This window comes from Mya arenaria, chromosome 7, assembly GCF_026914265.1.
Source record: "Mya arenaria isolate MELC-2E11 chromosome 7, ASM2691426v1".
Lineage (NCBI taxonomy): Eukaryota > Metazoa > Mollusca > Bivalvia > Myida > Myidae > Mya > Mya arenaria.
The window spans coordinates 11,329,475-11,352,165 of NC_069128.1; the positions used below are offsets into that span (position 1 = coordinate 11,329,475).

At 34.5% G+C, this 22,691-nt stretch overlaps 2 protein-coding genes across 2 annotated transcripts; one reads left to right on the forward strand and one right to left on the reverse strand.

The window, feature by feature from the left end:
• Positions 1-220: 220 nt before the first annotated feature.
• LOC128240088 (RNA-binding region-containing protein 3-like) lies at positions 221-11,428 on the reverse strand. Its single transcript, XM_052956580.1, has 5 exons — positions 11,312-11,428; positions 6,202-6,376; positions 4,777-5,137; positions 2,870-3,089; positions 221-2,103 (listed from the first exon to the last, which is right to left on the reverse strand). Exons 2-5 carry the CDS (start codon positions 6,372-6,374, stop codon positions 1,253-1,255), a joined length of 1,605 nt encoding a protein of 534 aa, XP_052812540.1. The 5' UTR covers positions 6,375-6,376; positions 11,312-11,428; the 3' UTR covers positions 221-1,252.
• A 203-nt stretch (positions 11,429-11,631) lies between these two features.
• LOC128240278 (2',5'-phosphodiesterase 12-like) lies at positions 11,632-22,690 on the forward strand. Its single transcript, XM_052956841.1, has 9 exons — positions 11,632-12,536; positions 13,129-13,268; positions 15,241-15,332; positions 16,065-16,132; positions 16,462-16,594; positions 16,834-16,989; positions 19,284-19,392; positions 20,321-20,475; positions 21,510-22,690. The coding sequence occupies exons 1-9, from the start codon at positions 11,734-11,736 to the stop codon at positions 21,630-21,632; spliced, it is 1,779 nt and encodes a 592-aa protein (XP_052812801.1). The 5' UTR covers positions 11,632-11,733; the 3' UTR covers positions 21,633-22,690.
• Position 22,691: the final 1 nt, after the last annotated feature.

Here is a 22,691-nt window from a genome sequence, read left to right on the forward strand (position 1 = left end):
ATATCTAGCCAAACGTACAATGAACAATAACTGCTAAACCAGCCCATCTGTATGCCAGCACTGCAAGAGCCAGTCAAGTGGTAAGATATCATTGATACGCTGATAAGCCCCAAAGCCAGCAATGACGGCTACTTAAATCCAATTCCATCGCCTCATTGGATTAACCACCAGTCATGAAGTTTTGCACAACTTCATTAAAAAGATTTATATTTTTATTGATAACCATATTTTCTTTTTTGCTTCAATACAATTTAAGCTTATTTTGTGTCTTTAAGTATGTACAAGTGATTCTAATACCATTGTATCTATTAACACACTTGGATTGAAAGCACTTGCAACTTTTTATAACCAATAAAGGATTTAATTAAATTAAGAAAATCCTTGTTACATGACGATGATTGTTGGAGTAGTAGTGATTGAAGAGTGAAAAGACAAAGGGTTTTAAAAATATCAGCATAATTATTGTTACACAATTATCTAATAAGTTTAATTAACGATTGACCCACTCAAATAATAACTAATCCTTCTTATACATAAAATACATACAGCAACAAGAATAATCAATTAACAAACTGTAATTTATTTATATATAATATCAGGGCCTTCATTTGACTCTTGATCGAGGATTTTGATTACTGAACAAGGACTTTTTTTTATTGAACAAGGATATTGAGACTTGATCAAGGATTTTGACTACTGAACAAAGACTTTTACTATTGAACAAGGATTTTTAATCTTGATCAAGGACATTGACAACTTTAACTATTGAACAAGGATTTTGAGTCTTGATCAAGGACATTGACAACTTTAACTATTGAACAAGGATTTTGAGTCTTGATCAAGGACATTGACAACTTTAACTATTGAAAAGGATATCGAGTCTTGATCAAGGACATTGACAACTTTAACTATTGAACAAGGATTTTGAGTCTTGATCAAGGACATTGACAACTTTAACTATTGAACAAGGATTTTGAGTCTTGATCAAGGACATTGACAACTTTAACTATTGAACAAGGATTTTGAGTCTTGAACCAAGACTTTGAATACTAAAATTCTATCAATCCTGCATTTTGGCACTTGTTAATACAGAACCAACTGTCAAAGTCACATAAAACATGGAATAGTGTTTAAGGAAAATTGACTAATGGCTCATTCAAGATCTGTGTCATTAAGTTTATTTTGAAACTTGGAATTTCCTGGCTAATGAAAGCCCTGCACACTGGTACACTGATTCAACAAAATTTGATAACTATTCCTGGACTGGTTTATCCACCACCTTTGCCTTCGCAGATCTTGCAAACTGTATAACCATAGGTTTAGCTTTAAGCACATAGCCGTTACACTCTTGTAAGATCCTCTGAGCACTCATCTCGTCGGGTAAAGTCACAAACGCTTGTCCTTTCATCCTACCTTCCTTCATTAACCTAACATCGAAAGCCTCGTATGCAAGATCAGCGCTCCAATCAATCAAGGCTCCAAAGAGATTCACTAAATCTTGCTCTGTTGTATGCTTCGTAAGATTTTTAATGTACAGCCTACTTGTTCTTTCGCCTTCTTTATAGTTTTTAAATACAGAGAATTCTTTAAGCTGCGATTCCCTTAGTCGTCCTGACTTGATGGCTTCTTTTGTCACAAATTCGTCAGAAACGATCTTATAGTTGACCTCAGGATTATTAACCTCTTTGACCTCAGTGTGAGTTTTTGGAGGTTCAACTTTGCCGAAGCCACCTTCAATAACAACCACAGTATCTTCTTTAACCTTTTGTTCAGTTCCAGCTTGATTTCCCTCTTTCACACCATCACTTCCATCTTCATGACCATCAAGTTTCTTTACCAGTTCTTCATCATCAGTATACATATTAATAGAACTCCCAAGATTCCTTGCTGAATCCATATTGGCAATATTCAAAGTGATTGGTTTTGGACGTGGTTTATTAATGTCATCAAAAACATCACTCGGTGTTTGAATTACCGCTGGCCGTGTAGAAACATAAAACTCTGGTTGTACAGCTCTCATCCTTTTTCTTGGTCTTTTGACCGAACTTGTTGCTCTTGTCAATCCATATGTGTCAGGATGCTTCATTTTGTTTTGGTCCTCACCTGCAAAAACAAATCAGAGATAGAATGCAATCTTTTCAAGGGAACTATGCATGTACATGTATGTACTCCCATTAGTTGCTATTACTAATTGAAAACTTAATTTCGTTGTCATTGCTGTCATCATCATCATCATCATCATCATCATCATCACCATCACTATCATCATCATCACCATCATCATCATCATCATCAACACCAAATGATATTGTAGACGCTGCACTCTCACAGATTTACCGTATTGACAACTGTTTTCAATTTTTGCATAAATATCTGCAAACCAGTGATAAAAGACTGCTGACAAACGATCAGATCTGTGATATTTAACAAAAAAAGTCATCAAAACGTTCTATCTGTGAGTGCAGCTTTAACAAACATATAAAAGTGTGTATAAATATCAGGGATTCAAATTTGGTCCTAAATCATAATTGATTATATCAGACAAACTCGGTCTAGCCAATTTGATCCAATTTCGATTATTTAATCAAAACATCATAAAAATATTTAAATTTAAGTGCTATAAATCAAAAACAAGCCGCATTTAAATGTTGTTCAGTGTACAAGAAAAAGTTTATTAAGTTAACATTGAATTTATAAACATTTTTTGTTTGTTATGTTTTTAAACGATATGCTTGAGCTTTTTCATCAGAATTAAAAAAAAAATGCAAGCACGCTTCAAGAATTTGCTCATGTGCCCTACTGGATTCACACAGCATAAACACAATAAAAAATGCTATCAATCCTTAAAATGATATAAAAAATACCATACCGTCAGACTCTATTTCAGACTCCTCAGAGCTATCCTGGCCCATTTCAACTTCCTCTATCTCCCCTGATCTTGCCCCTCCCATTGCTCCATGACCTCTCTTTGACCCCTGAGGCACGCCCTGGGGGTTCAGAGTGAGGGCGTGGTCCATGGCAAGGGGTGGGGATGGAGTGGTGGGGCCAAATGGACAGGGGATGTTCATTTTGTTCATCAGATGGAGAACCTAAAAGAATGAATAACAATTGCATTGTAGAACCAGCAGGTGTAGCATCACAAATGTTTTGGAGCTAACTATATTTTTGGCAAAAGTGGGCCATAGAATCTATGATGGACATAAATTAAGTCATTCCAAAATGTAGAACGAGCACCTGTAGCATCACCAAAGTTTTGGTGTAAACTATTTTTGGACAAAAGTGTGTTATTTGATAGACAAAAGTGTGTTATTTGATAGACAAAAGTGTGTTATTTGATAGACAAAAGTGTGTTTTTGATAGACAAAAGTGTGTTATTTGATAGACAAAAGTGTGTTATTTGATAGACAAAAGTGTGTTATTTGATACATAACAGAATACTGTTCAACTTAACATTACCAGTGTAAAAGGAATTATTTCCATATCAAGGCTCCTGCCATCAGGCCAAAGATTATACGATAGATACAAATGAATTCATCCCAAAGTGCAAGGGGCATAAAGGTTATAACGACTGGCATATGATTCATACTACCACTGTCTTTTAAGGATGAAATGCAAATAAATTATCATTGAAGTCAAAATATCAACCAATAAATATGAGAAAAGGCAGTTTGTGGTGTTGGCATTTGTGTATACACATGGTGTTTATACGCTTGTGTCTCTCGTTCATTGCCATTTGGTCCTTGCTTTGTGCCTCTAAACAGGTTTTTTATTTCTTGCCTACTGGGCTTGTCCATGTATTTTTTTTTGTATTATAGAGCTATTTCAGAATGGCATCTGGTAAAAACTCATCTTGTGGATACGTAACAGGTACATATAGGGGGCTAAAGATTTTAACATGATATTTAAAGTAATCATCACCTTGAACAAGAGCTTTCGTAGGACAGCGTGCTCGACTATACACCGCTTTGTCTTTGAAATGAATGCATTAATGATGTTGTGATATGTGCTTGTCAAAAACAAATAATAAAATAAGTTAAATAAAATAAAAACGATCAAGGGCAATATCCTGTATTAAGGTTAATTTATATTAAGATATGTAACCTAAATGTGTGATGGCTGTGAACAACTGTGTAGAAAATAGGAAGTCCATTAAATAAACCAGATTTTAGACCTGAGTTGAAGCCACAATTGCCCTTAAACTTTTACCAAACTTTCTAAGTCAATCAAGGGTCATAATTTGTATTTAGGATGATATAGTTATGTAACCTTATTGTTTGCATTTGGGATCTGAGTTAAAACTCCAAAATGCCCTAAAACTTTAACCAAACTTAAACCAGACTTTCTTAGTCAATCAAGAGCCATTATTTGTATCAAGTATTCTATGGAGTTATGTTACCTATTAATTCTATGATGGTTGTCAACAGTTGTGTGAAGTTTTAAGTCAGTTGAATGAAGGGTATATATAAGTTTTTACTGAAAATCTCAACTTGCCATAAAACTTTAACCGGACACAATGTGTCTTAAAACTTTAACCTTTAGTTCCAAGTCAATGAGGGGGGGATAATTTGTATAAAGAATGATATTGAGTTTTGAAACCTTACAGTGTGAGCCTTCATTCTTATTGACGGGGAAATGAAGTTTTAATGTAAATGCCAACTTGCCTTAAAACTTTAACCCGATACAGACTCCAATGCATTGGCGAGTAGTAAAGCCCTTCTTATTGCCTCGAAATAGTCAAGCTAAAAAACATTAAATGCTTTTATGTCAAGGCCTTACCTGTGTGTAAAACCTTGGATTAGCTGCCAGAGCATTAGCAATATTGGTGAGTGTTGAAACAGTTGGTGGCGGGTACCGATATAAGAGGGTTGGTTTGCGAGGGTACGGAATCTTCATCTTTTGGAATGCCACATCTTCTGCCTCAAGAACATTTAATCTTTCCTCTTTTTCTTTTTTCATCTTTGCCTCAATTTTCATATCCTGATGTTCGTCTAGTTTTGTTTTCTTGCAATCATCATCTTCAGATGGGAAATTGATAGCTTGGTCTGACTTGGCGTACTGTACATTCAGTCGGTGGCCAAATATCTCCATCTGGTGTAAGCGACGAATGCATTTCTCTGCAGCATCTTGACTTTCAAACCTGTTAAAATAATACACTTGTTGACATATATTCCTTATCTTTATGATTTAGGATTTATTATCTAGAGCGATATATGATTCTATCCCAAAATACATTTCATGATCATGCTCATGAGTCCTAAGCTGCACTCTCACAGATTGACCGTAGGCTGATGACAAAAGATCAGATCGTAGTACATCGTATTTACCTTCAAAAATTGATGATTTATGGCTTAAAGTGTAACTAATGCTTTAAGATTTTTTTTCTGCAGTTTATCAAACAGTTAAACTGTTGAGATCTGTTGTATTATGTCATTGAGTTATCTAATATGACTGAATTAAAAGCATTGAAACCAAATTCAGCCAATTCTTAGTGACAGAAAATAAATAAGTGTCAATACTGACAATCTGTGGGGGTGCATCTTTAAAAGTAAGACAACAAGAGATGTTTGAACATCTTGCCCCCCTCAGCACCATGTTGTCAGGAATATTTGGACAAGTAATTAAAACATGCATGGACCAAAATGCTAGCTGATTTGTCATTTCACATTGGATGCATTGGTTTCGCATTGGATGAGGCAGTTTGAACATTATGTCAAATGTCCATTCAAAATTTGAAGATAGTAGGTACCGTTCGTAATCAGTATGAGATGACTGATATTTGAAGATAAACATGTATGCTCCTGGCAGAAGGGTATCAGTACATATAACCTTTGACCTAATGATGTATGAGTAAATAGAGGTCATCTACTGGTGATGCCCAATGTCCCATCAAGTTTGAGGACCATCTGTGCAGGCATTGCCAAGTTAATACTGAGACAAGCTTTACTGAGGTTATTGTGACCTTAACCTTAAGACCTGACGACCCAAAAAACAACAGGTGTCATCTACTTGTCATGCCTAACCTTAATTTACATTGTTTTTTTCAATGGGGCAGTAGCCAGATTTTGCTCCATGCTAGAGAGAGTGAAAAAGACATGCTGAAAATTCATGCATTTCCATTTCTAAAAGGATGCATGTCGGTGTATGGCTAAAAATGTGCAGCTAAAAACGATTTATTTGCAATTCAAAATGAACAAAACAAACCTTGCAAATGCGGCATGCTTTAAGGGACCACTGACGCCCATGGGTCGCGCACACTGAGCTCCGAAATGACACAGAAGATCGATCTTTTCCTGGCGTGAGAGTTCAGCGGGTAGATGTCGTACAAGGAGCGTTGTATGTGCTTCCTCCTTCAAAGAGGGCTGGGGCTGCTCCATAACTAGAAAACGTATATTTATATTGTTAAATAAATCATGAAATGCCAAAATACTGAGAATCAAGTGTACAAACAACTTTAAAACCAGTTTAGAATGAATATATTGATGACTTAATTGTTATATCAACTTATTTATATCAGTTGATTCACAAATAATTTATCAAATCAGGGGCGTACTGTACAGTAAGTTACTGTTTCATTTTTGGATACTACATAAGAGATGTATCTTTGTAACTTTCTGTTTTACTAATTAAAACAAGCATCTAACATTGACATTGTTGTTTGCCTTATTAACATGTCTGGTTAGTGCAGTGGTTAGCGTACAAGCTTCAAACCAACTTGTCCCTGATTAGATTCTTGGCCTGGATGTACCTATATGTGAGTTTTGTTTATGGTCACATAGTCAGACTATTAAGTTCTCTCTGCGACATCTGCTTCCCTTGTATCACAACACCACATTCTTAAGCAACATCATGTAAACGAGTGTGACTAAGCATTAAGTTAATAAAGCTTTCTTTACAATCATGTAAAATAAATATAGTTTTATACTACATCTAGGAAATAATTCTGCCAAATAAATCATGTACAAATCAATAGAAACATGACTTCACTGGAAAAAAAAGTGCACTTCTGTGAAGGTCTAAATTTTAATTGCAATGGGTTTGATCATCCAGACAATAATAAAGAAGTGCACTATAAATAGAAAACTATCTGTCATGTGTTTCTGGATAGAAAATTCTGACCTGAGGTTATGCACATAGTAGTTAAACTAGGCTACCGAGTAGCAAGATATGCAGCATATCTAGGGTAAGATTTTTCCATCCAGACTGTAACAAATGACTGATTTTTTTCTTGAATACCTTAAATTATCCATTGGTATACAAAAATTAAGGTCCTTATTTAACTGTTCTTTACTGAAATGCTAAATGTTATATTAACAAACCATACTGCAAAAAAAATAGAAGTGGAGCTAAGTTGTGTATGACTCATCTGGCATGGGAGGTACCAAACGATCCACAAGGCCATATTAATTGGCAAATCTAAAGCAGAACTTGATGGATTAAAAACACTAAAAGCGCTTCAATCCCTTTGCACTATAAAACACAACAATCATGAAGAGGACTAAGGTGATCATACACTGAATTAGCATGCATCTTCAATTTAGTCAAAACGTTAGTCCATATAAACAGCCGCTTCAGTCTTTGGCAATTTATTTTTTTTGCCACTCAACGCGTCCATATCCCACTTGTTGTTTTCCTAGACAAGAATGACAGATCACAGCGCTAAGTTTATTGAGCGGAAAGATAATGGGTAACTGCTAGATAGTTAAAAACTGGAGAAGCTTTTTTGACAGATCAATCAGAATTTGTGTTTCATGAAACACTTAAGTGTAATTTAGATAGATATAGCCTAAAAATAATTTATGTGTTACTTTTGTGTTTTTATTTAACAATGCAGTATTAAATATTGTGGAGTTACAGTAAAAGAATATATTTAACATTGTTATGAATCACTTGGCTTGTGGCGTTTATGGAACAAAATGAATATGCAAATGTTAAAACAACATCCATATAAGCACATTATTGTGGCTATTCAAAACATTTGTTCCTGAAGCGGTGGATTGATCACAGTAACTGTACGCCAGTACAACAATTTGCATTCGTACCAAAAGTAAACATCCATAATATGTTTGCATTTGTGTACAATCTATAACCTGTTTTAACAAAATCTAAAACAGTAAAAGACGGTTACTCTTAATACCGAATAATACTGGATAATACCAAATAACTACCGAATAATACATTTATTTTGCAAATAAAACTTATATTAGTATAAATTTAGTTGAAATATATACAAATATTTTAAATATTTAGTAAAAAACCCTGTTTTGAGCATATAGGCCTATTGTTCAAAATGTCTGTTTCATATATTTTTGAGTGTTCTCCCTTTAGATGTATAAGAGTGTTTCCATTTGTTCAGTCCATCAAGAAGTCTTTAGATTCAAAGTGTTTATTTTAAGTTGTGTATCAAGTTATATAAAATAATTGTGACAGAAAAAAACAACATATTGAAGTCATATGTAAAAGGTTTCGTTTGAATATAAGCATGTAACAACATTGCAAAATAAACTACTAAGAAGTTGTTTAAGGTATTACCACGTATGAAATGATTATGTAGTGAACTAAATGATTATGACAATATCTAAAAAATAAATTTAGAAAGGAATTATATTCTGGAATTGTTCTATTTATTTGCGCATTTTTAGAAACACTGTTCATGAGAATCTTCGATGACAGGTTGGTTGTCATATCAGAGATTGTTCATAGAAAAGGGGTCTCCATTAAAGCATAAGCATACGACATACATGTAAAAATATAAATTAAATTGAAATGATGACTTGTTTTTAAAGGATATAATAAAATGAGCGTCGAAATGACCCGTAAAAAGCAAAATGTTTCATTTCATTGGTAAGCTTCTTGTTTACATATCATTTGAAACTCACGAGTTTGAGTGTAAATGTAAATATGATTTCATGAGGTTACGTACTCAGATTCATGATTGCGTATAGCAGTGCGTGTGAAACGCATGGGACGTAAGCAACATATGAAACGTGGAACAGCTCAAATTCAGACACGACCTAAAATCATATTGTACAAAAAATATCATCCACAAATATAAGCCATATGTTTAAACATTATGTCCATTGATTAACACTGTCTATTATTGATTAATAGTTTAACCACCAATGAAGAATACGTCAGATTTGTGTCATTGAAGGGTTAAAAAGTGACGAATGCAATCCATAGAGATAATAAATTTGGCTAATTTATACCATTATGAAACTGTGTCCTTTAGTTTGAAGAAATATTACGAAGTTTATTTATTTAATGCACAAACTATTTTTTTCTGTTAGACATGTTAACGTCATTCTGAAGAACAATTTTGATGAGGTCACTGGTCCGTCAGATCATAAACAGATCTACAATAGGCAGTATTATAAGCGAGTCAAAAGTAAGAAGTCTAATGGTCACTCAAATAACATGGCGGACCAAATTCTTGAGTTAGAGAACATGGTCTCTGAAGGTCATCCCTTTATTAAGTCCATCATCAGAAATAGTGGAAAGCCCCCTTCAATCCTCCTCTACACCGATGAGCAGTTGGCAGATATAAAGACTTTTTGCTGTTCAGGTCAAACTGTTCTCGGTGTCGATAAGACATTTATGCTCTGCAAAATGCATGTCACAGTGATGTGTTACAAGCAATTAACAGTCACCAGATCTCTAACAGGAGAACCCCCCATCTGCATAGGACCTATGTTTATTCACGATTGCAGTGATTATGAAACATACGCCCAATTTTTCCACCATCTTAGGCTAAAGTTACCAGGTGCCAACTTAGGAAAATTGGTTATTGGGTCAGATGATGAAAGGGCACTGGTAAAGGCAATAACGACAACTTTCCCTGAGTCCACCCATATACTTTGTACCCGGCATTTAGAACAAAATGCTAAGCAAAAAATGACTGATGTAGGGGGTTAGGTAGGAACGATAGGAAAAAGATGATGAAAAACATCTTTGGTCATGATGGCATAGTGAGTGCAGATGACACAGTTTGCTTTGAGGAGCGCTGTGACGAATTTGCCCAAGAATACTCCTCCACATCAGGGCCCTTCTTGGAGTATTTTAGAAAACAGTTAAAAGCAAATTTGCAAACCAAGGTCAACGAACCCTCTAGGAAAGCACCATTATGCCAAAAGTGGATGAACAACAATTGTGAATCCATCAACCATTTGTTGAAGCAAACTGTAAATTGGAAGTCAAAAGTTTTAACCGAATTTGCCCAGTTAGCTCATGATCTAGTAATAGGTCAGTTCAAAGAGGTCAAACGTGCCCTGTTAGGAACTGGCGAGTTTCGTCTTGCCCCGTCCCATAGCAAATTCAAGGTTACTAAGACTGAGTGGCTGGCCATGACAGTTACTCAGCGGTCAAATTTGTATAAGAAGTTTAGGTCACATAGGACAAACAAGTCCTTGGTTAACTCTACTGATGGACGTTGTATAATTGTTGAACCCCGCACCAATGGAAAAAAGCCTGGAGCGCGAAAGCGCAAGGTCAACATCAAAACAAGAACTTCCAAGAAGGTCAAACACCAGGCTCCCATTGACCCCACTTAGGTCTAAGGTCTTGGTCAAACAACTCTGCTCACAACTTCTTTGTGTCTTTTCGTGTGGGGCTAGGATGAAGCTTGTGTGACGTTACGTCATTAAGCCGTTACGCATGATGTTGCCATCATTTACGGTATCATAACTTGACATTGGCTTTACTAAGCCATGGTAAAAGTATATTGTAAATACCATCATCGCTTTACAATTGAATGTTCTACGATTAATATCGGAATTGATACGCTTATGCAGAGACATAAAATAAAGATATATATTATATGGCTCTGGCTTAAGCGATAGGAAATGCTGCATACATATATTACACCTAATTTCAAACTGGTACGTGTTTCAATTCGGAGATACTTAAAAAATAAAAATGAATACTTTCTTTTGCAATTGAGTATAATTATATTTATTGAACGTTGAAACAAGGATCGCGGACTTCCATCTTGATAATATGATATTATTATTCATGAACTGATAGCGGGAAAATACAAAGGGAGGCAAATCTTGGATAAAATAAAATGTTGAAAAAAGCAATAAAAACAATAAAAATGTACCTTTTTACGTCATATTTATATAAACTTCACCTAAATTTATACTAATATAAGTTTTATTTGCAAAATAAATATATTATTCGGTAGTTATTTGGTATTATTCGGTATTTTCCGGCATTAAGTAACCCAGTAAAAGATAGTGACCAGTTTTTGGGACAATATAGAAAATACAATATTTAATTGACAACATAGCGTTTCATGCTAATTATTGGCATCTACCTGTATGCTGGACGAGAGAGGAAAAGGGAACTTTGTTCAATTCTTGCTATACTATACGTTGACAATAAAAAACAAATGATTTAGGAGAGGATATATTGGTCGGTTGTGCTATCCCACATAATTAATAGTGGCAAATTTAGAAATAAGGGAAGTAACTAATCTTTTTGAATTTTAATCGATTAAAATATGAACATGGACCGTGTGAGGCAACATCTTTGTTGAGACGAAAGCACAAATAAAATTAAATATATTTTGAGCGATCAAAATTAACAGTAAAAATGACATCTCAAGCACTTTTAAACCAAATTGTCTGAAAGAGCTAGAATCAAGCTCGCCAAATTAGCGCTTCCGGTATAAATTGCTAGTCAGTTATGCAATATTTTTTTGTTAAATTACATCGGTTGGCAGTTCAAAGTCATTAAATGATCTGTTTTTCAGGCTTATCACAATCCAGGAGAAGAATATTTTATCATATTTCCAGAAATATGTCCAAGTTTTATGTAAGAAACGTGGAAAATGACCGGTCTCTTCAGATTACCTTTGAATACTCCCATACGAGTGGAGAAAAGATTTTAAGTAGAGTTTATAATGCCAGCAGACCAAAAAGTGAGATAATTGACAACACTCTTACCAGAATCTCACAAAATATTAGTAAATTTATAAGCAAGAAATTGAAACGCAAGCTCAAAGCAGATGGGGAAAGTTCTCTGAGTGAAATAAATATCAAAGTCTACAAAAACGATGGCATAACAACACTAGAAGAAAACACTTCAACTGAAGATGCGTTTCAACATGGAAATGTTGTCGCCATTGAGAATTCCAAATTCATTGTTGATATAAATGCTCCTTGTTGCAATGCCATTGTATTGCCACAAACTGTAATGATTGGCTTCCAAATCTGTCCTAATGTTGAGATAGAATTTGCTAGCTTGGAAGATTCCTTGTTTGTTTGGGAAAAACTCAAATATGATACCAGTGCTAAAATGGGTCAAAAAGACATTACTCAAGTTCCAAAAGAAAGAGTTGAACTAAGTAAATCGTTGACATTTACTCCAACAAATGACGAAATTGGATACAGGTTAGCTTTGACAATGACTCCTAGACTGGGTGATAGAGAAGGAAAACCGATGACTGTGGAATGCAAGTATGATGTGACTGCTGGTCCAGATCTGTGCCCTTTCGAGCAACGACACCTGTACACACAGAAAGAGACAGGAAGTGGAGAGTAAGAACTTTAATAATATATTGTTCTTGAGTCTGATATCCAGTCCTTCCTTCCAAGAGGAATTTTGAATTATCAAAAAAAAAATATTCTGAAGTAAAATTTAACTTATTTGTTATGTTCAGTGTGTGTATACCACGTGATAAATTACGTCATATATGCTATGTCGGAAGGCAATATTTTGCTTAAAATAAAGACTTAAATCAAAGATAACTTCTCGCTTACTACACCATTTTAAATGAAACAAAGGCCAGTCTATGCTGCTTAAAAGAGCCCCAACTTTGTTTTACAACTGGAGTTTGATAACGTGATTAGTTTCATCAAACACTTCGACAAACCTGTTTCCAAAACAATGTTTTGAGAGTGCTCTGTAAGACGGCTTTATTGTCTTCAATCAAGCAAAATATTGCCTTCCGACGTAGCATTTATGACGCAATTTATCACGTGGTATACACACACTGATGTTGTGCAATATTGTTTTCTGAATAGTTCAGCCCTATTTTCAATAAAACATTTACTTTTTCCCTTCCTAGGTAAGATTTACACATATAGGTTTTAATTCTTTGAATTTAGATTCATATTCACTTTTTGACAGACTACGAGTTGTAAGCTACAACATCCTGGCTGATGTGTATGCCAACCAAGAGTTTTCCCGAAATGTACTGTTTAATTACTGTCCACCCTACGCCCTCGATATCTCTTACAGAAAACACCTAATGATAAAGGAACTGAAAGGTATTATTTTTACATAATTTTATGTTATTTTTGTATTTTTAATACATGTACATGTACACATAAATCTATTTACTCCAAACCTTTGCAAATTTTATTTCCTTATACATTATTGTAATTCCTTTAAATTCCATGTAGTCTACTTTGTGGTTCATGAATTGTAAAATAAGTAGCCTTAAATAAATTATATATATATTATTTTTAAAAATACCTCTGACAATATTGTGCAAACATGTCCTTTTGGTATGTTTTATACATGTATAAATAATATGTATATAAATCTATTTACAAATTCAAAATGTTTGGTTAGTTTGTTTTTTATCTTTTTTTCTTTAGTTTGATTTGTTGTCATGCTCATCAGGACTTGTCATTTTTATGACCCCCCAAAAACGAAGTTTGAGGGGGTATATAGGAGTGATCTTGTCAGTCAGTCGGTCTGTCGGTCGGTCAGTCTGTCGGTTTTCATGGTTTCTGGACGATAACTCATGAAAGGCTAGACAGATTTGAAAAATATTTGGTACACAGGTGTAACATCAGAAGATATAGGTCAAGTTCGATATTGGGGCTGGTGGGGCCAAGGTCAAGGTCACTGTTACTAAAAATAGAAAAACGGTTTCCGGACGATAACTCATGAAAGGCTTGACAGATTTGAAAATTTTTGGTACACAGGTGTTACATCAGAAGATACAGGTTAAGTTCGATATTGGGGCTGGTGGGGCCAAGGTCAAGGTCACTGTTACTAAAAATAGAAAACCGGTTTCCGGACGATAACTCATGAAAGGCTTGACAGATTTGAAAAAATTTTGGTACACAGGTGTAACATCAGAAGATACAGGTCAAGTTCGATATTGGGGCTGGTGGGGCCAAGGTCAAGGTCACTGTTACTAAAAAAAGAAAAACGGTTTCCGGACGATAACTCGTGAAAGGCTATACGAATTTGAACAATTTTTGGTAAACAGGTGTAACATCAGAAGATACAGATCAAGTTCGATATTGGGACTGGTGGGGTCAAGGTCACTGTTACTAAAAATAGAAAAACGGTTTCCGGACGATAACTCATGAAAGGCTTGACAGATTTGAACATTCTTTGGTACACAGGTGTAACATCAGAAGATACAGGTCAAGTTTGATAGATCCTTCAAAAACTAAATGAGTAAATATTTACCTTAAAAGTAATTGACACTTGGAAAGATGAACAAACAAAACAAATCCAGCATGTTTCATTTGAACCAGATGCCAGTGGAATACCAGCAGAATTTAAGTATGGCATATTTGCCACAGTAGTGCTTACTACAAATATTGACCTGTCAGATGGACTTGTTAATTCGGCGACAGGAACAGTCCCGGGATTTATTCCCAGGTGGATAAGGATGCATTCAAGCCCAAATATGTACTTGTAAAATTTGATGATGATCGTGTTGGAAGAAAAGCTCATGAATGCTCTAGATGTCTTATTCCAGAAGAGATCAGCTAAAGCATCAGCTAGTTTTTCTTGTCAGCAGTGTAACTTCTAAATTACTCAACAGATTTAAATAAAACAATACATGCATGATAAAAGAAGATGCAGTGTGCAGTAACCTTGGAGTTATGGCCTCTTTTCAAAGGAATGGTTTTCCATTCCTGTGTCCGGGCGGCATTTGGGGGTATTCGTCACTCCTGTGACAGCTTTAGTTTAATATTCTAAGATAGATTATATATTAAATACCTCATGCAAAATTGCGCAAATACTTACGTCTAGGTAACTTGTGCTATATAGATGTATTAAACTACATGTAGTAATGCTATTTATTTAACCACATACTAAAAGCCTGTACTTCATTTTATGGACTCTTTCTGTGCTTGAAATAAGGAAGACCAACGATACCTAAACAATTAAAACAAAGAAAACCCCATAAAAAACACATATCTACATAACAATAATAATGGCCTATAAAGTGGCTGTTTATATTATTATTTTATTTTTTCTGTGCTTCAGGTTACAAAGGCGATATAATCTGCCTTCAAGAATGTGACTACAAAGTGTTTATATATGATTTTGTACCAGTCTTCGAACTGCTTGGATTCCAGGTTAAGTTGAAAGACATAACATGTTGTTTAAGTCAAAGGGTTATGGAAAGGGTGCTGTACTCTGTCCTTTTTTGGTAGCATGCTTATGTTTTCATGGAGACCAGCATGGATACTTTTCTGCCTTCAGAGAATTAGATGTATAAGACTAAAAATATAAGTCTCAAAAATTTGGCTAGAACCTATAATAAGATTATAAATACATACAAACTTTACATATTTGGCAGATGAAACCTAATACATGTATTATTTACAATTTAACACAATTTCTTACATTTTTGATCAAATTCATAATGTTCAAGGTCTTAATAGGTGGATGCAGTCTTGCCTTTTCTCACTTAGATCCCAGTCTTCAGCAGCACCCTGCCTTTTATTAAAAACTTGGCTTTTATAATAGTAACAAAACTGAAGGAGAAAAAAGCATGTAAATTTTTAAAATATTCAGTCTGCGTTTTTTTCAAGACACAACACTGCAAACCTGAATACTATTTTTATACCACTACAGCCTACATTTTGTATATATAGGAGTTGCACACGTCATTTCTCGTCATTAAATCTTGTGATGCATGAAGCTCAAAACGTAGTGCACTTATGCACATGAAACTTCACAGAAATGTTGGTCATCATGGGGAATCATGAACTAGCGATTTGTGTAACATTTCAATTCATCTTGGCTTGACTTTTTGGTCACTGATCAACCTCCTTACCATTTTAAAAACCTTCCTCTATTTTCAGGGACTTATGAGAGAAAAAGGTGGGGTGAGAGAGGGATCAGCAATATTCTTCAGAATGTCCAAGTTTAGGTTGGTACATAAATGTATCCCTTGTACAATTATGTGTATTTTGAGTGCTTGGTGACCCCATATTAATTTGGTACCATATGAAAAGGTTTCATGAGTTTTGGAACAGTTATCCTGAAATTATATTAGAAACACAGTTATGCTCCTTTATATGCAAAAAAATCTGTAAAAGACCAGCATACTGCTGGCACTGTGATGTGCATGAACAGAATCTCTGTTTAGTTATATTCAAATTAATTGTCAGAAGAAACAAGATCATATTTATTTCTTAGTCTACCACTATCTTTCAATGAACTCAAAAAGCATGAAATCATTCACCTTCTTCATTATAGGTTAGTCGAGGAGCACAGTACACTGTTAAAGGACTTTATGGAGACAGACAAATCATGCCAAGACTTGGTAAAGCAGACCTATGCTGTTCCTGCTCTTAAAGAGATGCTGGAGACTAGATCCACCATTATTCATGTAAGTTTTCTTGCTTATAATAATGAAAAAGAATTAAAGAAGTTTAAGATTGCTCAAGAAGTCTGGCCCAGGACAGACGCTGCTTGTATCAAACATCCAACTGTAAGTGTTATCAGACCTGTACTTGCAATCATTGCAGGTGGCAGCTTTGGAATCTGTAGACAGGCCAGGACAGATACTGCTTGTGGAAAACACCCATCTGTACATGTAGTCACACCTGTATATTGTATCCCTTACAGGTGGCAGCTTTGGAACCTGTAGACAGGCCAGGACAGATACTACTTGTGGCAAACACCCATCTGTATTTCCACCCAGACTTCGCTCATGTCAGGTTGATTCAGACCATCACTTCAATGCGGTTTATCAACAAACTGTTTCAACAGTATAAGAAGCAGGTACATCTTGCTAAAAAACTGATCGGTTATTGAAGTATACATACCAATTTTAGCTCATCTTTTTATGGAAGAAAAAAAAAACAAGCCATTGTCATAGCCTTGGTGTTGTTTTCTTCATTGTGGCAAGCACCATCAGCATCATTGTGCAAAAGATTTACCATGGTTATGACTAAATAAACATTTAAGCTATTCAAAGAAAGTTGGTACACATGTTGCCAGAGACAATATATGCACATGTTTAGTAAGGCCCATAACTCTGGCTTTAATAGTTGTAAAGTTATGCCCTTTGTTTGGTATGATACAAGATAAGCATTTGCTTTTGCTATGCAGTACTCTAGTTTGGTTTTTAGCTCGACTATTCGAAGAATAAGTGGGCTATACTATTCGCCCCGGCGTCGGTGTCGGCGTCCGGTTAAAGTTTTAGGGCAAGTTGGGATTTTCACTTATAAGTCCAATACCCTTCATTCAATTGACTTAATACTTCACACAGTTGTTCAGGGCCATCACATGATGAGGTTAGATAACTCCATATTATTCTTTACACAGATTATGGCCCCTGATTGACTATGGAACTTAGGTTAAAGTTTTAGGGCAGGTTGGGATATTTATTAATAACTTCTATACCCTTTGTACAATTGACTTTATACTTCACACAGTTGTTCAGGACCATCACACAATGAGGTAACATAACTCCATATTATCCTTAATACAAGTTATGGCCCCTGATTGACTAAGGTTAAAGTTTTAGGGCAAGTTGATATTTTCACTTAAAACTCCAATACCCTTCATTCAATTGACTTAATTCTTCACACAGTTGTTCAGGGTCATCACATGATGAGGTTAGATAACTCCATATTATTCTTTACACAGATAATGGCCTATGGAACTTAGGTTGAAGTTTTAGGGCAGGTTGGGATATTTATTAATAACTTCTATACCCTTTGTTCAATTGACTTAATACTTCACACAGTTTTTCAGGACCATCACACAATGAGGTTACATAACTCCATATTATCCTTTATACAAGTTATGGCCCCTGATTGACTTAGGTTAAAGTTTTAGTGCAGGTTAAAGTTTTAGGGCAAGTTGGGATTTTTACTTAAAACTCCAATACCATTCATTCAATTGACTTAATACTTCACACAGTTGTTCAGAGCCATCACATAATGAGGTTAGGTAACTCCATATTATCTTTTATACAAATTATGGCCCCTGATTAACTATGGAACTTAGGTTAAAGTTTTAGGGCAGGTTGGGATATTTATTAATAACTTCTATACCCTTCATTCAATTGACTTAATACTTCACACAATTGTTCAGGACCATCACCCAATGAGGTTACATAACTACATATCCTTAATACAAGTTATGGCCCCTGATTGACTTAGGTTAAAGTTTTAGGCAAGTAAAAGTTAAGGGCAAGTTGGGATTTTAATAAAAAAACTTCTAAACCGTTCATTCAATGCACTTAATAAAATTCAAAATTATTATTTCCGACCATCTTACAACAAGAAACATAACTTACATAACAAACATAACAAATTTTAACCCTAAATACAAATTATGGCCCTTGAATTTTTTTATTTTTTTATTTATTTATTTATTTATTTATTTTTTTTAATTTATTTTGAAAAACATATCTGTATATTTTTAACCATATTTTCATAATGGGAAATCAAGTTATTTGAATGACTTGCGTCATTGTTCGGGTGGGCTGGTAGGAGGGCAGCATCAAAGTCACCTTAGGTATCGAATAATTTTAGTTAGGTTTGACATAAAGAGACCAGACTTGGTAATATTACATTGTTATTGTATTCACTTCTAAGTCAAAGCGGCGTAGTCGAGCGCGCTGTCTTACGACGGCTCTTGTTACATAAATAATTGGTTTAATGCAACACAGTTTATTTTGTGCAAGTACATTCTAAACATCTTTAACATTTAAGTGGTTTACATTATATTGTGTAAACTACCTACTAACTGGGCCAGCCACTGTTTATATCTAAAGCTTCTACCGATTAAAATCAATAATGGCAGCATGCTGGAATTACTGGAATAAATGTATTTGAAATCTTAAGAAATACTGCTTTTGCAATGGACAAAATATTACCACTAATAATATTGAAGCAGATTTGTATGTTAAATCAGTTCACAAACTAAGATGAATTTAATCATGCCTTTTCAATATAGGTGAAACTAACATATATCGGTACTAAAAAAAATTTAAAAACAAGATTATCAAAGCAGCGTTTGTCCTCTATGCTTGTGCTGATAAGTCTGTTGTCCCATATTTTCAGAAACCATGCCTTGTGTTTTGCGGAGATTTCAACAGTACCCCTACACGTGGAGTGTATGAGTTTATGACAACAAAGTCTATAAAGGAGGACCATGATGCTTGGCGGAGTGGTAGGCTATTCTTTCTGCTTGGCTGTAATTGTTAGATGTTAATGGTTTATTCACCTACTACAAAATTATGATTTGTTTTTGTGGCTCCTTGGTACGGATTTTCACCTTTTGTAATTCTCTACAACAGCCTTGGGACATAAATGTGATGCACAAACAAGTACATTATGATGGCTAACAAATTTCTGCTCAAGAAGACCTGACAGTGAAAAACTTAGGTGTAAAATTGAGTTGGACAAAATCCCCTCCCCCAAAACCCAATTTTGATTAGCTTTATGATTAGGTGGAAAAAGTACCCCCCCCCCCCCCCCCCCCCCCCTGAAAACCCCCAAAACTTTTTGTATTGTTTGTTAGTAAGATATATTAAGATGGTTCAAAATGAAATGTTATACGCAATGATGTATATTATGGTAGGGGGATTGGTCTGTCTATGCAAAAATTGGTGGCGGAGGGGATTTTTTCAAGGGGGTGGACTTTGTCAGTCTCCCATGAGGAAAATCGAAATCTTTTAATTTGTAATGAAAGCTTGATTTACAAGAAACTTAATAAAATTAAAGGTATGTACATTTAACTATGCAAGGCCCTTCGCTCTGGCTCAAATTGTTGTAGCGATGAAAACATTCACTTGTTATGGTCTTAATAAGTTTTGTAAACTTCTGCTGTTACTTTTTGAAATATTCCACCAGGAGACTGTTCCAGGTATAGTAAATCAGTCATCGAAATTAGACTTTCGGATGATCAAGCCCAAATTCTTATACTATTGTTTGGCATTAAATTTTTGAACAAGCCCTGCTATAAAAAAATCAGAATTTTAGCAAGTGCGGATGACATTTTACCAGTGAAGGGCTTGCGGACTTGTGTTAATTTCGAATACTGGGTACTAGTATGACATTTATCTTCAGTCTTTTACCAAGGAATATGACTGTTTCAGGAGGAGAGGACCAGTTTGTTGCTGGCATGAACTTCAGTCACACCTTTAATATAGGCAGTGGATGTGGCCTGCCTGCCTATACCAACTACACAAATGGTTTCAATGGTCATTTAGACTATGTTTTCTATGATACCGACGCATTTGAAGTCTCTCAGGTATGTTTAAGAAAACTTGGGGGGAGTGCAAGAATGATTTTATGGTTGTTTTATGATTCTGATACATTTTAAGTCCCTCAGGTATTTTATTGTGAATTTGGAGGGTTGAAATAGCGATTATATTTCACCAAGTGCACAAAATCAATGTTTGCATATCCATCTATTAATTTTTGATGCAATAGAGGTCTCTCATGTGCTTTTCTGTTAAACTTTAAAAGAATTGATATCAATTTGTAAAATTAAATCTGGTGTCCAGTTATATTATATATATATATATATATATATATACGTGTATTGTCAGATTAATGCTTGTTTGTCTACTTGCTTTTTTAAACATTATATTATAAAAAGGACTTTACACCAGATGATACCGTTGCAAGAAAAAAAGAAAATTGTCAAAAACTTACTTTAATTGATATCGCTGTTTACAACGCATTGAAACCTACTGACTGATGTACCACATCCCTTACATGTATCTTTCGCAGTTTTTGCATATTTTTCCAATTTTGAATTTACTGGGTTTGTCTTCATCTTAAATTCCAGTAAATTTGAAAATAATGTCGGTATATGTATCTGTATTAGTCACAAGACTTTCTAATGCTATTTATATACACTATAAACTGGGAAACCATTATGCGTTATTTTTAAATGGGTAAACTCAGCTGATACCGCAGAAAAATATTCTTGAAAATTTATAAAAATATGTATTATTGGGCTTAGACTAGTTCGTATTTGTAAGTTATTTTGAAGAAATACTGTATTTGCTGATTTTGGGACCATCTGGTGTCTAGTCCCTTTAAGATCAAGTTTTGTCGTGTCATCATTAGTTTTAACTGCACTATAATATGTATGTGAACTTGCAGAGAAATACTTGTAAAATTCAAAATATTTTCATTTAAATGTGTATGATCATAATTATACGGTATACACAAGTTGAGTATTTTATAGGCTTATAGAATTTATGATATATTAAGTACATGATAATCAGTATACATATGCAGGATGCCTATTTCTTATTGTTTATTCATTTTCAGGTTATACCTCAACCAGACCACAAAGATGTTGAGTTCCACACAGCAATACCAAGCATTGTCTTTCCATCCGACCATTTGGCACAAATCTGTGACCTTCGCTGGAAAAACCCGTCACATTTATGATGGCAATGATTAGCTTTGACAGTGTATATGATTGTCTCATGTGAACAGTTGTTTTCATTAAATTAGAATTAGAGCCTTCAACAAATTGATAGGAGTTTTTCCGACTTTTATGAATATTTTTTCCATGAACTTATCTGGTTTAACATCATATTTTGATTATTGATGCATACTTTTATTTAATGTTGATGATTTAACGTGTTTGTTAGTATTAATTTCAAGACAAACAATTTTACTAAAGTATTTGTAAAATAAATATCTTCAGTTTCATCAATGTTTTTGCAGTATTAAATAAATAAGTGCTATATTTTCCATTTTCAATTGCAAATCTTGTTAGTCATTTTACAGAATTTGACCAAATTTTTATTTAATGTGTAATTTACTGGTATATGAATTTTTATCGTTGTGTTGGATACTATAATTTTTTATGTTGTTATTTCAATTTCAAATAAAGTTAAATGAATGATTATCTTAGATAATGAGTTATTGGGGCGTAAGATCATTCGCAATAATAAATTGAGTCATTTTAGTCGAAAAAGAGCATTCAAGTGGATTCTTTTCATATTGTTTTTCAGATACTGATATAAAAAAAACTTGGAACAATTTTAGAGTGGGCGCGAATAATACAGTTAAGTGATAAACATTAAACAATCTAATAGTACAAAAGGAGAGGCGTAACCTCTAGTTATCTCCACAATCCTTACAATGATAAATGTATGTATTGTTTTTATCTTCATGAACTTAACGCTTAAACTAATAGTACACATGTCAATTGACATTTTTTCTTTTACATCATTTATGAGCACACAACTGTTTTAAACACAGCATCGACAATACTAGAAAAAAACAGTTTTCATTGCATATTTATAAGTAGTTCAATGGTCGTTTCTTTATATTTATGACATTTTACTACACTATACTAATATTTATTATAGCCCGGACACGAAATGTAACAGACAGACAGACATACAGACTGAAGTACGGACGGACGGATAGACTGACAGGCGGACAAAGTGTATTCCTATAATCCCCTCCCCGCTCCGTGGCAGGGGGTTAAAAATA

Bases quoted from the DNA above. Each gene is read 5' to 3' on its own strand.
- LOC128240278 (XM_052956841.1), top strand. From the start codon at position 11,734: ATGATCTGTTTTTCAGGCTTATCACAATCCAGGAGAAGAATATTTTAT. The intron at 15,333-16,064 runs GTTAAGTTGAAA...CTCTATTTTCAG, and splicing joins TCGAACTGCTTGGATTCCAG to GGACTTATGAGAGAAAAAGG. The intron at 19,393-20,320 runs GTAGGCTATTCT...TGACTGTTTCAG, and splicing joins CCATGATGCTTGGCGGAGTG to GAGGAGAGGACCAGTTTGTT.
- LOC128240088 (XM_052956580.1), bottom strand. From the start codon at position 6,374: ATGGAGCAGCCCCAGCCCTCTTTGAAGGAGGAAGCACATACAACGCTC. The intron at 5,138-6,201 runs GTTTGTTTTGTT...TTATTTTAACAG, and splicing joins AAGCATGCCGCATTTGCAAG to GTTTGAAAGTCAAGATGCTG. The intron at 3,090-4,776 runs GTAAGGCCTTGA...TCATTCTTTTAG, and splicing joins ATCCAAGGTTTTACACACAG to GTTCTCCATCTGATGAACAA.